Source organism: Pollachius pollachius (genome assembly GCF_949987615.1).
Source record: "Pollachius pollachius genome assembly, chromosome: 1".
In the NCBI taxonomy this organism is placed as follows: Eukaryota; Metazoa; Chordata; class Actinopteri; order Gadiformes; family Gadidae; genus Pollachius; species Pollachius pollachius.
Window position 1 is genome coordinate 27591561 of NC_136934.1, and position 17027 is coordinate 27608587.

At 41.5% G+C, this 17027-nt stretch overlaps 1 protein-coding gene across 1 annotated transcript; it reads left to right on the forward strand.

Annotated features, from left to right (window-relative positions):
• Positions 1-323: 323 nt before the first annotated feature.
• On the forward strand, positions 324-13993 carry cpvl (carboxypeptidase vitellogenic like). The gene is made up of 13 exons (XM_079739097.1): positions 324-429; positions 529-710; positions 900-1018; positions 2133-2247; positions 2328-2386; positions 2539-2618; positions 11758-11824; positions 11968-12090; positions 12252-12383; positions 12474-12572; positions 12671-12844; positions 13075-13257; positions 13387-13993. Exons 2-13 carry the CDS (start codon positions 530-532, stop codon positions 13483-13485), a joined length of 1431 nt encoding a protein of 476 aa, XP_079595223.1. The 5' UTR covers positions 324-429; position 529; the 3' UTR covers positions 13486-13993.
• Positions 13994-17027: the final 3034 nt, after the last annotated feature.

Genomic DNA, 17027 nt, shown 5'->3' on the forward strand with positions numbered 1-17027 from the left:
ATTGGCGTGAGTTTCTGAGCTCCGAGGATACTCGAACGCAGCATTAGTCAGAACTCCTTACTTTTTACTAACCCTAACCCTAAACAACAAGACACTCGTTGCAGTATGACTACTTTAAACGTAAAGCATAATTCAAAAATAATTTAAGACATCATTTGTTTGTTATTTTTTACTTGTACAAAAAATAGATTATTCGGTAAACGAGGTCAGAACCGTCAAAAATTAACATAAGGAACATAAGTGAACGTGAACGTTGGTCATGTGACTTAATCCACAGTCCTGGTCATGTGACTGAACCCACAGTCCTGGTCATGTGACTGAATCCACACTCCTGGTCATGTGGCTGAACACATACAGTCCTGCATGTTAAAGTGAAGGGAAGAAGAGCTTTAATTGTATTCGATACAATCAGCCTCTGCTGCATGAAGAGTGCGTTAGGTCCAAGTGTTTTGAAATCAATTGTAGCTTCTACATTGATCCATGTGTTAAAGTCTTTGTATTTAATATCCAGAACTTTTTTTTTGGCAGAATGCTACGAGAAACGCTCGGTGTTCTTTTGCTGTGGGCCGTCCTGGAGTCATGTCATTCTCGGGGCTGCTCCGGGTTCTTCTGCCGAAAAAACCTCCGTGTCAGCAAGAGCCATGAAGGAGCAAACCCTGGTGAACCTCTGTTTCTCACCCCTTATTTGGAAAAGGGTGCTATCGATGAAGGTAGATCATTTACACATTGACAGTCAAGTGAAGGCGATGTTAAAGTAAAAATAACCATGCAAAGTGATCGCGTCTCTTCTGTGAAGTAGACATCAACCCGACAGTTTAAGTCAGCCATTGTGAAATGCAAGCCACTGTATGTTTGAATGTATGTTTGAATGTGCATCAGCTGAGCTATAATTTCTCCAGCCAGGAAACTGAGTCTGGTAGGACCCTTACCCGGTGCCAACGTGAAGAGTTATGCTGGGTACCTCACTGTCAACAAGAAGTACAACAGCAATCTCTACTTCTGGTTCTTCCCTGCCAAGGTCCATTGAACATATCCTAAGCTCCAAGTATACTGTGTACTGGCTCATATAGTTATTTCGCTAAAAAGTGAGGGTGAATGCAAACTTTGTCTGAAATCAAATGTTGAACAAAAACACAAAAGGCCTTTCGCTGAATTTAAACAATTGTAATTTGAAAATCTAATTAATATGCCGGCTGAGATAAGGAAATGCATATGGGTTGTGCCCATTTCTTCAAAAACCTGCAGGTAAAGAATAATAATGCAATCCACCTTACTGTTTTAATTCAGTAGTGAGTGTTGGGTCACATGTTGGGCTTACCCTTCCACACATTGATTAATGGCATATGCTGTAATTTTCATCCTGTGATGTTTAAGTGATGTTTGTTTTCCATGAATGGTATGCTAGGTATGAGGTTAAAGTTAGTAAGAAAACAGCTGCTATGAATAGTAACTTTGATTGTATGTTATGAGCATTGCTTTATCAAGGATGAATTTGGCAGACTTCAAGATTATTGATATCTTTTCTTTTAAATGTACCATTTCTTCATGACTGATTAGTAGTAGGTTTAGTTTCAAGAACTAATGTAGTTGGTCAACGCATTTGTAAATGTGACCGTCAGGTGTATTGCTGTGCTTTCTTAGCAGATGGCTTGACAATTTTATCCCAAATTCACTTTCTTCAGCGTTGAGTGTCACTTTAAAAAAGTAAAACCTCCACTTTTTTTTTCTTTTTATGTAGGCTAAATTAATTCATTTATTCTGATTTATTTATTTGTAATTTGATAATTTTTGTTGTAGGCTAATATTCCTTTTTTCGTTTTTTTGACAGATTCAATCTTATGTGAAATTGAAGATAAAGAATGCACTTTCCAAATGTTGCTTTATTGGCTATTGTGCCAGTGCTTTGTTGGCCTTGTGAGACCATCCTGATCTCACAAGTTCAAATTCTGGTTTCCTGTGGAGATTGATATTCATTGTAAAACGAGAGCGAGAGTGTCTGGATGGTCTCAAGAGGGCCCTCCTCTGTTGTTTATAGAGTTCAATGTTGAAATGTCTTTTGGTTCATTGGGCTTTCCCACAATGCAGAGTGACCACAAGGTGGTGATGGATCCTAATTCTGATCTGTACCCCAGGAGCGGCCGGAGACGGCCCCAGTGCTGCTGTGGCTGCAGGGCGGCCCAGGCGGCACCTCCATGTTTGGGCTTTTCGTAGAACATGGACCCTACCTAGTGAACAAGAACATGACTGGTAAGGATAGGGTTTAGTTACTGTACACACTTCATGTATTGTTTCCTCTTCCAGAAGTGTAATCTATTCTTTGTTCTCAGTGAGTTTCCGTGATTATCCATGGACCTCCAGATACTCTGTTGTTTACATTGATAATCCAGTAAGTGTGGCTTCTAATGGCTTTATTGAAGCCTTTTATTACATAGGTCTATTCCATGCATAGCCTTTTATTAACTATTTTGTATGGTATGTATTCAACCTTCTCTTTTGATATACAATGAGGTTATTGATAATGAATTGCTTTTGGATCAGGTTGGAACAGGGTTCAGTTTTACTGATGACGACAAAGGGTTTGCTCAGAACCAAGATGATGTTGGCAGAGATCTGTACAGGTAACAATTACAATTAGGGCATTTAGCAGACGCTTTTATCCAAAGCGACTTACATCAGTTAATACACTCATTGTCACACCGACGGCAGAGTCAACCATGCAAGGCGACAGCCAGCTCGTCAGGAGCAGTGAGGGTTAAGTGTCTTGCTCAGGGACACATCCAACACTCAGCTAGCAGGAGCTGGGGATCGAACTAGCAATCTTTCGGTTACAAGACAACTGCTCTGACTCCTGAGCACTAGCACCAACTCTGTTTAGACAGGTAACATTCGCACTAACTTATGTTTGGAAAGGTCACACATCTCTTTAAAGGGGAACTATGCAACTTTTTTGGATTAATATACAGTGGGGCAAAAAAGTATGTAGTCAGCCACCAATTGTGCAAGTTCTCCCACTTAAAAAGATGAGAGGCCTGTTATTTTCATCATAGGTATACCTCAGCTATGAGAGACAAAATGAAAAAAAAAAAAATCTAGAAAATCACATTGTCTGATTTTTAAAGAATTTATTTGCAAATTATGGTGGAAAATAAGTATTTGGTCAATAACAAAAGGTCATCTCAATACTTCGTTACATGCCCTTTGTTTGCAATGACAGAGGTCAAACGTTTTCTGTAAGTCTTTACAAGGTTTTCACACACTGCTGCTGGTATTTTGGCCCATTCCTCCATGCAGATCTCCTCTAGAGCAGTGATGTTTTTGGGCCTTCGCTGGGCAACACAGACTTTCAACTCCCTCGAAAGATTTTCTATGGGGTTGAGATCTGGAGACTGGCTAGGCCACTCCAGGACCTTGAAATACTTCTTACGAAGCCACTCCTTCGTTGCCCGGGCGGTGTGTTTGGGGTCATTGTCATGCTGAAAGACCCAGCCACGTTTCATCTTCAGTGCCCTTGCTGATGGAAGGAGGTTTTCACTCAAAATCTCACGATACATGGCCCCATTCATTCTTTCCGTCACACGGATCAGACGTCCTGGTCCCTTGGCAGAAAAACAGCCCCAAAGCATGATGTTTCCACCCCCATGCTTCACTGTAGGTATGGTGTTCTTTGGATGCAACTCAGCATTCTTTCTCCTCCAAACACGACGAGTTGAGTTTTTACCAAAAAGTTCTATTTTGGTTTCATCTGACCATATGACATTCTCCCAATCCTGTTCTGGATAATCCAAATGCTCTCTAGCAAACTTCAAACGGGCCCGGACATGCACTGGCTTTAGCAGGGGGACACGTCTGGCACTGCAGGATTTGAGTCCCTGGCGGCGTAGTGTGTTAGTGATGGTAGCCTTTGTTACTTTGGTCCTAGCTCTCTGGAGGTCATTCACTAGGTCCCCCCGTGTGGTTCTGGGATTTTTGTTCACCGTTCTTGTGATCATTTTGACCCCACAGGGTGAGATCTTGCGTGGAGCCCCAGATCGAGGGAGATTATCAGTGGTCTTGTATGTATTCCATTTCCTAATAATTGCTCCCACAGTTGATTTCTTCACACCAAGCTGCTTACCTATTGCAGATTCAGACTTCCAAGCCTGGTGCAGGTCTACAATTGTGTTTCTGGTGTCCTTTGACAGCTCTTTGGTCTTGGCCATAGTGGAGTTCGGAGTGTGACTGTTTGAGGTTTTGGACAGGTGTCTTTTATACTGATAAGGAGTTCAAACATGTGCCATTAATACAGGTAAACAGCCTCTTAAAGAAGAAGAAGTTACAGGTCTGTTACAGCCAGAAATCTTGCTGGTTTGTAGGTGACCAAATACTTATTTTCCACCATAATTTGCAAATAAATTCTTAAAAAATCAGACAATGTGATTTTCTGGATTTCTTTTTTCATTTTGTCTCTCATAGTTGAGGTTTAGCTATGATGAAAATTACAGGCCTCTGTCGTCTTTTTAAGTGGGAGAACTTGCACAATTGGTGGCTGACTAAATACTTTTTTGCCCCACTGTACCTTAATATAACAGGTTGAGACATTGTGATGGTTCTATAGCACTTTATGGGTCGTTGTTTCGACTCCCCCTAGCGCGTCTTGGCGGAAGAAGGGCGGAAAATATGCAAGTTTCTGCCAGCGACCCGCCGCCCACTCTCGCGTGATTCTCAGGTCTCACGAAGCACCGATTTTTTTTACGGCAGTACAGACCCACAAACACGGAACCGGCTCGATATAAACACAAGTAGCGAAGGGATTGTTACATTCATCATGGATCAGCCGACTAAAAAGAGACAGAGAAACCCAATGTTGGAGAAACAGAAAAAGAAAAAAGGGAGACTGACCGACAGAGAGGCATGACATAAGTAAACGTTGGGCGAGCTTCTCAGGAATAGCGTGAACTGAAAGAAAAAGAAGACTGCAAATCAAATGCCGACTTGCCATGGCCGTGTTGCTGTTGAAATTGTAAGTACCCTTGGGTGAACTTTGTCCTCTTTGTATTGTGGCTTCTTGATGTTGATAGTCTATGTAAAAATGTATTTGCTCGACCGTTTTGTTGTGAGCCCTGTATGTTTCTAGCTTGCTGGGATGTTAGCGTACTCGCTACCAAACATGTTTGTTTTTATGGTTGTTTAACTGTTCGTCTGTCTCGTCCCCCAGATACAGTCTAAATCCCTGAATCCAGGTTCTTGTTTATTTAGATCACCAGACCGCTATTCAAATGCCTCCGATTTTTCTAAGAGTGTATAGCCTATATCATGTGATATGTCCGGCTGGCCATATAATGCAGTACCCTGCACTTGGGTTGGATTTAGTGATTTGTTTCAGTGATTCAGTTCGCGTCATTCAGTTCGCCAAGAGGAGTCGTTCGCGAATCATTCGTTCGTTCGTTCAGTCGAGTTTCCGGTAGCGGTGAATCGAAACATGCACGGTTCTCTGAGTCAGTCAGACTCAGCCCCTCCCTCGTTCGTTCGTTCAGTCTAGTTTCCGGTAGCGGTGGATCGAATCATGGAATGAACGGCTCAGACTCAGCGCCTCCCTCGTTCTCATTCTCATACGTCAACATTACAAATTTAACCAAACGCAGCGGGATGGGGGGGTGTAGTTGATTATTGGATGTTTAACATATCATCAAGATAATAGACTTGATTTAGCAATGATGGTGTTTTAGGGTGTTTTAGGCTCGGGTGTTTTAGGCTCTCATAAACAGAACCCTTTGCAGCCAAAGACTAAATCTAGCTGCCAAAATTAACACAGACAATGCGGTTATATGCTATTGTAATGACCTCGCCATTGACATAACGATGTCCAGTCATGAGTACTTAAAGGAACTTTAATGTAACAAACCAGGTCACTGAAATCCGTAACCTGATGATTCGCCCCCCACACTTATTGACAAGAAGAACATTCCAATGCATGCACATAGAACCACTGTCATAACGGACAACGAAATACAATGCAACACATAATACACAAACTCTTTAAATGTCCCAGGGTCGCAACACTATAGACTCTGGTATAAAGGCTGGAACGAATTTCAAATGATAAATATGTACACTTTATGTTGAAAGTATACTGTCGCGATTCCCATTGAAACGAATTGCGCGGTGACTAATCTTCACAACGAGAGCTGGTAGGTTGTGAAAAATGTGGTATAAAGGCTGGGACGAATTTCGAATTATAAATATGTACAATGCATCCTTTAAATATGTCCATGCAACAGATGGCCAATGTGAATAATAGATAGCTCGCTCACTAAGCCCATTTGTTTTTTCCCCATTAAACCGGTTGATTTCTGTCTCTCATTGACTAAAATTCAACGAAAGCGTCCTAGACTCAGTCCTAGAACAGCATACGATTGGCTGGCTCTCGTGAGTCGTGACGTCTCTCAGTCGGTCCCTCCTCACCACTCACACAGTGAGTGAACCAACTGTCAGCGAGTCAGCGACTAGTGGGTCTGGGAGGAGTCGAGTCTGAGAACGAACGAGACGAACGAGAGAGAGGAACCAGTTTGTTTCGTTCGTCTTAAAGATTTGTTCATTCGAACTGATTCGTTCGCGACCGAGCCAACTCTACCCTGCACGAGAGCTGCTAGTTAGCACATATTCGTAGGTAACAGAACTGTTACGATACGTGAACCTCCATTATAGCTTTAGCCATGTTATACCTTTGGTGTAGTTCCCCGCTTGTAAACATGTTGCTTTGTATTTTTTCTTAGTGACAAGCATTGGCAAACAGCATTGTTATGAGGCTTGAGGCTTGATGACCCAAGACGGCTCGGCCTGCCTGCCCCGGTACAGCCACCACCCACATCCGAACTTGTGCGGGTACAAGTGTCACGAGGAAATCCAGAGAACCCTCAAAAAGATGTTACACAATAGCCGTGAGGCAAAAAACAAACCATGAAGAACTGTCACTTGCATTTCTTTCAATATCCAAAATAAATATTTTTCAAGTGTGTATTATTGAACAAAGAAAAGGTGGTGCAAACATGTTATATAAAAAAATGGAAACATTTTAAAACCATATACAATAATATTTATTTACAATGTTTATTTGCAAGCATTTACATGTAAACATAAATGTGTCCCTAATCTTCCAGACACAGCAGCATCTGCCTATGACAACTCTCCTACGGGGACTAGCGACAGCATACCGTCTCGATCTCTGAATCCCTTTCCCTGTAATTCCATACACAAGTGACGTACTTGAGCAGATAAATAAATGTACGATTGTTGCGCAAATTGTTCATGCTATTTTTATGTATTATGTTGGCCAACACTCTTACACTGATCGTTCTGTTCAACAACCAAAGATAAAACAATTCTAATCTAGGATATAACATCTCCCCGTCAACTATAAAAAAGGATGGGTTTATTGTACCACATACACCCTTTCAAAATGTATAACCCTGTCTACTCTTTATGAACATCTACCTCGGACATGGCTCCACGCATTCGCCGGCTTCTTTGAAAACAAATGCACATGGCTAGTAGGGCTGGGCGATATGACGATATATATCGTGTGACGATATAAAAATGTCTATCGTTTCATATTATGCTCTATCGTTTATATCGTCTTGTCGCAAATCACACTCTTTACGGTAATATTTTTCGTCATTTGGACAACGCTTTACATTCTTCCACACGGCACATGAAGGCACACAAACAAACATGGAGGAGAGTGAACGTGAAAATTCTCAACAGGAGAAGGACTCCGACGACCAGCCAAGACAAAGTGAGGTCGTACCTAAAAGAGGGGCTACTTCTATCGCATAGATGTGGTTTGGGTTTGAAAAGTCGGACACGGACCAGAAAAACGTACTCTGTAAAGTATGCCACAAACCAGTCCCCTCACCAGACTCAAACACCACCAACCTATTTTACCACCTACGAAAGAATCATGACAAACAGTACGGAGAGAGTCTACGGATGAAATCCACAAAAGTACAGTCGTCGAGTGCTCAAAACAAACCCCAGACCGTGCAAGAAGCTTTTGCCCGTGGGACACCATATGACAAAGATTCACGATGTTGGAAGGAGATAACGGCTGCCATTGCAATTTACATCTGCAAAGACATGGCTCCAATTTACACGGTCGAGAAACAGGGGTTTCGTGAGTTGGTGCGAACACTCGACCCAAGGTACACAATTCCAAGCTGAAAATACTTCACTCGAGTCCAGTTGCCTCATTTATATCAAGAGTGTCTGGCCAAAGTAGAGGAGGAAATCCACAAGGTAATGTACTACGCTATAACAACAGATATGTGGTCGAGCCGAACGACACATCCCTATATGAGCCTGACGATACACTTTATTAGAGACTGGACACTCTGCGGTCGGTGTTTACAGACAAGCTATTTCCCAGATGACCACACGGGAGAAATTATAGCCAGAGGTCTCAGGGAAGCTCTTGAGTCGTAGCGACTGCGTGAGGATCACCTAGTCTGTGTCACCACGGATAACGCCACAAACAACATCCTTGCACTTCGGCTGAATGACCAGACACGCTTACAATGTTTTGGTCACCATCTTCATCTAGCCATTGGTGGATGTCTAAAACAATGTAAAAATGTATTTCAGTAAGAATACAATTTTTTGTAGTAACAGCCATACATGGCAAAATATGTCTGCAATTGAGTTTCTGAGCATTTAAAAGCCAGTTTAAAAGCTTAAAATCCAGAATTCTCCCCGACTTTGTAAACAATCAAGTCATGATTTTTCCCACCCCCTAGTTTGCACCGCTATAAAATACAGTAACAATAAAATATAATTTATAAATTAAAATTGATAGAAAATATAATATGTGTTACCTGTCCTGTAAAGTGTATTATATAAATCGATATATTTATCTTCTCCTAAATTTACACAGAGCGAAGTGTGAAACTATCCCAAGTGGAACGAGCAGTTGGCGTCTGCAAGAAGGTGGTGAGTGCCTTCTCTAATTCATGGACGAGAAGACGTGAACTGGCCAAGGCTCAAGCTGGGCTTGCCTGCTCATCAGCTGATCATAGACACCCCTACCAGGTGGGGCTCTCTGCAACAAATGATTGAAAGGGTCATAGAGCTCTCTCACAGGTCCTCCGTGCCGACAAGAAAACGTGACATCTGGTCCTAACTTGGCAGGACTTGGATGTTCTGGAGTCCATGAAGAACAAGGCATTGAGTCCTCTCATTGAGTTTACGGATGGCTTGTCTGGGGAGCTGTACACAAGTGTTTCCTAATTGAAACCGGTCCTCCATCTTTTTAATAACCAGATACTCAAGCCTCAGGATGACGACACTCATCTCACCACGACCATCAAAGAGGGCATTCTAAACTACTTAAATGAGAAGTATGATGACCAGACCAGCGAGGAGCTGCTTGACATGGCTTCTCTTGTTGACGCTAGGTTCAAAACCACATACATTAAAGAAGAGAGGGTGGACTACATGAAGGCAAAAGCTGCTGCAGAACTGGAGAGCCTGGTGGCTGAAGAGGCAGCCTCCCTTCCATCAGCTGCAGCTGCTAGAGATGAGCCAGAGGTTCCTGCTAAGAGGCAAAAGAAGAGTTTGAGCAGCTACTTTAAAAAAGCAGCAAAGCAAAGCCAAACGGCCCCTCAGTCAAGCAGAGAGTCCATTGAAAAGGAGCTCAACCTCTATCTCCAACTGGAGACTGGTCCAGAGACAAAACCACTGGAATGGTGGAGGCAGCATGATGCATTTCCTACTAGTGGCCAAGCTAGCAAATAAATACTTGTGCATCCCTGCCACAAGTGCCCCATCAGAGCGGGCGTTCAGTGCAAGTGGGAAGATTGTGACATGTCAGAGGTCATCACTTAAACCAGAAAGAGTTGACCAGCTTGTATTCTTGGCTCTCAACCTGTAAAACTAACTCCCTAAGATTCGGCATTTTGAAGCATTGTTGCACTTTGGTTGTTTTCATAAAATGCTGCTATAATTCATACTTGAAGGAGTGTTTTGTTTACTTGTTATATTCTATCTATTTATATTGTGAGCCTTATTTTGCTGCTATAGTTTAAACTTGAAAGTGTTCCATGTTTACGTTTCGTATTTTATATACCAATATTTATGTTAGGCCTGTATTCATTTTTGTTTGCCGCTACAATACAAAGTTCTACTGTTGAAGACTATTGGTATGGTTGGTTTTAATATTTTTGAAAAACAACCAAAAAAGTGTTTTGTATTTACCTTTTTATATTTATACATTCATATTTTATATTTTGTTACATGCATAATTTGCACAAAGGTTCTAAATAAAAGGAGAAAAATAATCATGAGTAAGTTATCTTTATTTGTAGAGTATACAATTCAAAATGTAATACAAAATAGGCCTTTCCATGTGGTCATTTTATATAAACTATTTATTAATTGAATTTACAGAAAATGTGCTATATCGTGATATATATTGTTATCGGGATATGAATGACCTATATCGGGATATGATATTTTGGTCATATCGCCCAGCCCTAATGGCTAGCCATAAGTGGATAGGGAAGGGTCGTCAACAAGTTGTTACGACAGTGTTGTAAAATATCTCTTCCAAAGCAGTAGGGGGAGCTCAATGCGAGCGCAAACCAAGAAAACAGCGAAGAAGTGGCCAAAGTTGCATTGTTCCCCTTTAATAGGATTTGACGGGTAACGCTAGTGCTATCTCTTTAATATGTGTGGACAGGTTACACTAGCGCTATCTCTTTAAAATGTGTGTACAGGTAACACTACCCGCTATCTCTTTAATATGATTGGACAGGTATCACTAGCTTGGAGACCATTCTGATCACGTGACCTCACATTCTGTTTTGTCTCGAGGTTCAGCCTGGCCCTCTAGCTGCCCACATTGATTTGCTAAAGTCCCGATGGTAATTGGAGCCAATGAGGGACTAAGTCGTAGTTAATGATGTACTGGGGGCCAATGAGGGACTGTCGTAGTTAACGATATAATGGAAACCAATGAGGGTCTACGTCGTAGTTAATGATGTAATTGGAGCCAATGAGGGTCTACGTCATAGTTAATGATGTAATGGGAGCCAATGAGGGACTACGTTGTAGTTAATGATGTAATGGGAGCCAATGAGGGTCTACGTCATAGTAAATGATGTAACGGGAGCCAATGAGGGACTATACGTCATCATTGAAGACGTAAAATCTTAGCCGTGAGCGGTAATAGTAACATAGGGAGGGTCAACACAGCCAGAATTGCAGTAAGTGTATAAATAAGCTAACTATTAAACAACAACAGTTTGCACAGCCAAGTGTTTTGGCGCTGAAGTAGTTTGTCTGTCGAGGCGGCTAGAGGGCAGGACTGATCTGTGTATCGAAAAAGAAGGTCACACAATCAGGATGGGCTCCAGGCTAAGATAACAATAACACAAACTATTTGTTAAGTTTGGACAGGTAGCATTAGCACTAACTAGTTATTGGGGGTAACACTGGCTAGTTCTTCTTTTTGGACGGGTAACACTAGGACCAACTAGTTCTTATGTTTGGACGGGTAGCACTAACTAGTTCTTATGTTTGGACAGGTAGCACTAACTAGTTCTTATGTTTTGACGGGTAGCACAAACTAGTACTTATGTTTGGACGGGTAACACTAGCACCAACTAGTTCTTATCTTTGGACAGGTAGCACTAACTAGTTCCTATGTTTGGATGGGTAACACTAGCACTAACTATTTCCCAATGTTTGGACGGCTAACCGTTGATTCTGTTCTGTTCTTCGGTCCAGTGCGTTGACTCAATTCTTTCAGCTCTTTCCCGAGTACCAGGCCAATGACTTCTATGCTACTGGAGAGGTAAGATTAAAATATTAAGCCAATAATAATATAAGAGAATAACAAGAAAAAAACGTCAATCCACGTTTGAACAACTAATCAAACAGTGTTTAGACTGAACAAACCTTGTGCTTTAACCCATCTTAACGTCTTTTCCCTCTCAGTCTTATGCCGGGAAGTATGTTCCAGCCATTAGTTACTACATCCATAAACACAACCCCATTGCCAAGGTTAAGATTAACCTCAAGGGCATGGCCATCGGGGACGGCCTCTGTGATCCGGAGCTGGTACGCTGATAATACTTATCATTCAACATATTTAGAAATGCTCAGCCACATGTTGTATGAGTATAATTGTGTATTTTATAAATAACTCAATAAATACGTTTCTTAAATGGATTGGGGTTTGCTCCTCTCTTGACAGTCTCTCTCTGTATGTGTCCTCCCAGATGTTGGGTGGCTATGCCGAGTTTCTCTACCAGACAGGGCTGGTGGATGAGCTCCAGAAGCAGTACATGGAGGAGCAGACCTCCAGAGGCACTCAGCTCATCCAGCAGCAGAAGTGGCTGGAGGCCTTCAAGGTAGTACCATATGTCTGGGATCATTGGTTCATTTTTCGTAGTCAGAATTGTCATTTTGTTGATCCAAAATTATTTCTATGACCACATTAGGTGTTTGACAGCTTGCTGAATGGCGATCTGGAGCCCTACCCCTCCTATTTCCAGAATGTAACTGGCTGTACAAACTACTTCAACTACATGTTGTGTCAGGTACAGGTGTTCCAAAGCCAATCTATGTTCTTCTTATTTTCATGGGGTCAGCACTCTTAATAAGTGGCTCCTCTCTGATGATTGTGTCGCTGCTGCAGGAGCCCGAGGACCAGGAATACTTCTCTCAGTTTGTTACGCTGCCAAGGGTTCGGCTCTCCATCCACGTGGGGAACCTGAGCTTCCATGATGGCTCTGAGGTGGAGAAGCACCTGCTGGAAGACGTCATGAAGAGCATCAAACCCTGGCTGGGAGAGCTGATGGACAACTACAGGGTTGGGGCTCCTGTTCATTATTCACCCATTAGGGAGTCATTAAGAACAGACTGTTTTCAAACTGTAGGTCGGGGGGTGGTTCTCGTCAGTGACCAAGTGGGTCGAGGGATTGCCACAAACGATTGAAATACGATTTAAATGAGAATACAGATGGACAGATTAATTTTGTTATTAATTTCGTTGAGAGCACTGCTGTATTTGACCTCCATTCCAAACTGTTTTCCTACCAGGTGTTGATGTACAACGGTCAGCTGGATGTGATAGTCGCTGCCCCGTTGACTCAGCGTTTTCTGCCGACGGTCAACTGGACGGGGGCCGCAGAGTACAGGACGGCTCCTCGGTTCCACTGGAGGCTCCAGCCTGGGGACCGGGAGGTGGCCGGCTATGTGAGACAAGTGGGGGAGTTTTACCAGGTGAGCATAATAGGCCATGATTAGAAGTCATTGGACTAAAATTATAGTTTTAATTATTTTGGTGGTTATTTGTGCTAGTTACATTTCTGAATCTGCCAGTTAAAAAACTTTGTTTATTTTGCCACGCAGGTGATCATTCGTGGGGGAGGACACATTCTGCCTTATGACCAACCAGAAAGATCCTTTGATATGATTGACAGGTTTTTGTCCACCAATGGTTGGCACTGAGGCTATTGATGCTGAAAGGCCTCCACTCCGTGCAGCATGACTACAGACAGTTAATTTACATGTTGATTGATTTTATGCAAGGCTGTGCAGGCACATTATTTTTTACAACGCTTATCCTAAAAGGTGGAACATTTCCCAATTATTAAGAATATAATTGCTCCACAATGATGCACTGATAATTAATGTTCTTTAGATTGTACATTTCTGGACTCTAGACTAAATGGGAATCCAAGTTCGCACAGTACATTTACACCAGGACTCCCCTGGGTCTATTATTTTGGGTGTATGGGATTTATACTCCTCATTAAAATTGCATGTATTTTATGTTAAACAAAAATTATGACTACATTAAAAAAATGGTGCCATATTACAAGTTGAATTGATTCTATAAATTGAATAACGCTGGTAATTGTTTGTACATTTTGGCAAAAACATCCATGTAACCTGGAGCAAAAACTGCTTTCTAAACTGTATAACACACATGTAGTTGCTCTATTGAAAAGAAAAGGTGTGGTTTGCCCTGCCATCCTCTTCTATTGAAGGAGATGTCTGTTCCAGAACAAGTGCTTTATTTCCATATCATAATGTAGCTGCTAAGACGCATAACATCTGTACAATTAAAAAAAACAAGAGGAAATGTATTGTACAAAGTTATATAGGCAAGAAAGGATTTATAAATTCATCACACAATATATTTAGGCGCTGAAATGAACTTCTCAACGTATATAACAAGTGCTATGCAAACATTATTTACAAAACACGTAGCACACATTTTCTCAATTTCGTAAAAAAGAAAGGTTACCTTAGATGTACAAGATAAAATAAGTGAATCACATTCTATACAATATGTATAGGGTTTAGATTTAAAAAATGATACATTTATATGACACTGTAGGAATTGTTCTTGCATGACACATTTAATAACATTCACGCTTACACTCTTCATAGTTAACTCTTCTTCTCCCCATATCTCCCTTTCATCATTTACACACAAACCGTGGTCCAAAGCCATCGATGCAACTACATCAAAAACGAATAGTCTGAATCTCAAAATGGTCTTCCTATGATTCCAGTTTTTAGGTATCTCAGAGTTCATTGCCACAATTTCCCATGCAAGAGGTTAGTTTGGAATGCTGTAAGGATCTAAGATAAACTTAAACACAAACTTAAGATAAGGCAAGCTTTTTTTTTTGTGTATAATAAGATTGCTACAAAAAAGCTATGTTACATTTTAAAGAATATATTTGAGTTCACGGGTTAATATACATACTTTACTACAGTCCAGTTCACATAAAAGCTTTCCTTTATACTGGACGACAGAGATGGTGGGGGGGGGGGGGGGGGGGGGGGGATCAGGCAAGCGGGTGGCCCGTCTTGACTGATGGATGCTGAGTTCAAAGTTGAAGGGCAGGCTGATCTAACTCTGAAGTGAAAGGCTCCGAATTAGGTAACACTGCCTCTAATTGATGTCCTTGTACATATCGTCCATGCCACACACATGTCATGGGTGTGTGAAATCCTGGCTGGGGCTGGGGGGAGGAGATCACATGCAAACTACTCAGACCGTATGGCTATTCTAACCTCTGGCTTGGCAGAAGACAAAGTGCATAGACAGCTCTCTGATCTCTGTGAAATCAGCAAGAGCATTTCTGCACCCCTAAGCTCCTGCTGGACAACACCTGCTGCCCGGCAGGCTGGTTCGCCATCTCATGGCCCAAAGGCAAGGGGATATTAGAACTACACTACTATAACCAACATGATGAGATGGGAGGACTATATAAAGAAAGAAGTCAATGTGAAATGGGTGTCTCTTCTTTTCTTTCCTAACTTTAATTCAAATGCAGTGAACTTCCCTGACAAGGTCAACAATTGCTACACATTGTTGATCACAAGACATTGTGAAAATAAATATCTAATGAATTTGAAAATATGTGACATAATATGAGACATAATTGAGGTAATCTTAAAAGAAAAAATATATTTTCTTGCCTTTAGCAAGCAAGCATTTCTAAAAAAGATTTTAGGCAACTTGTGACATTTTGGAAAGTATAGCTAGGAAGTGCACCTTTTCAAAGACAGTAAAACACGGACAGTTATGTAATGAACAACATAGCTCATCTAACACATCTAATCACCCTCACACTGTTTACAATCATTAATTTCGTCTTCCATCCCCACCAAAGCTTATTATGTAGACAAGAGAGTACAAGCACAAGCACACTGGAAGGTTACACACTGGAACTTTAAAATGCACTTTCTTTTTATCTGCAATTGTGAAGGGAAATGAATGTGATCTTTTAATGAGGGAAACAGGATTTGTCCATTAAACCTTCTCTTGGTCCTAAGGAGGGGGGGCGGGGGCTGTCCTAACTCCTGAGCTTCCAACTGGTATCAAAGTTATGTTCTAGCTGACTGTGTGGGTCCTCTCAGCCCTGATTGGATAGACCACGCTAGTCTTAAGGGGCACACACACATGCACACACTCGCACGCACACACCTACACACATAAGCACTCAAACACTCACTGATAATCATTATCATCACATACGATATCACATATCAATACTGGGACGTATTGCTCTGCTTTTGTGACCATATACTGTTTTTCAAACTATGCTGTGTTTTCCATAATACTCAACACCACCATGGGTTTAACAATATGGTCAAATATATAGATACTATATATATATATATATATATATATATATATATATATATATATATATATATATATATATATATATATATATATATATATATATGTTTCTAGAAAAGGGGATGATCGTAATACGGGCTTGCATATAACTAGTCTTAGAAACATATTATGGCAACAGTTTGAGTAAATTTTCTTTCTCCTAAAAAGGCAGGAGCATCACCTGTATGATCACACACTGAGCACGTTATCAGAGACGCGTCAAACACAGTCTATATACTGTTGCTACGGGCACACACACACACACACACACACACACATGTTCCGACCCATCTCCCCACCTCAGTAACTGTCTTATTGTTCACATCGGTTGTATAAAACAAAAAAAGTGAGAAAAAGAGCGAAGGGGGCAGGTGACCGAGAAATACTCTCCCAGGCTAACTTCCCTGATGTCATATAGTCCAATGACTACAACCTCACAGCTTGTACCAGAGTATGTGTACAACACACACACACACACACACACACACACACACACACACACACACACACACACACACACACACACACACAAAGGTCACATTAATGATGCATGGTTTTAACCGGGACAACCCCTTTACACTTGTACAAATACAATATGGAAAAGGACGGCCACACACAACAAATACATGGAAAAGACAAAGGAAAATAAAAAGGGATTAATTGAGGCGTTAAAACGGTTTGTTAATAGGGAGGGCTCTACAAAAATATATAGCTACTGTATAAACGAGTTCCTTTCAGGCTTGAGGAAGTGTTGCTGATGGAGGATGAGGCACTGTGCAACTGTACTGAGAGGCGGGCCTTGCAGATCTTGGTTGGGGGTAAAGGCTTCTGCTAGTCTCTCTGGCCT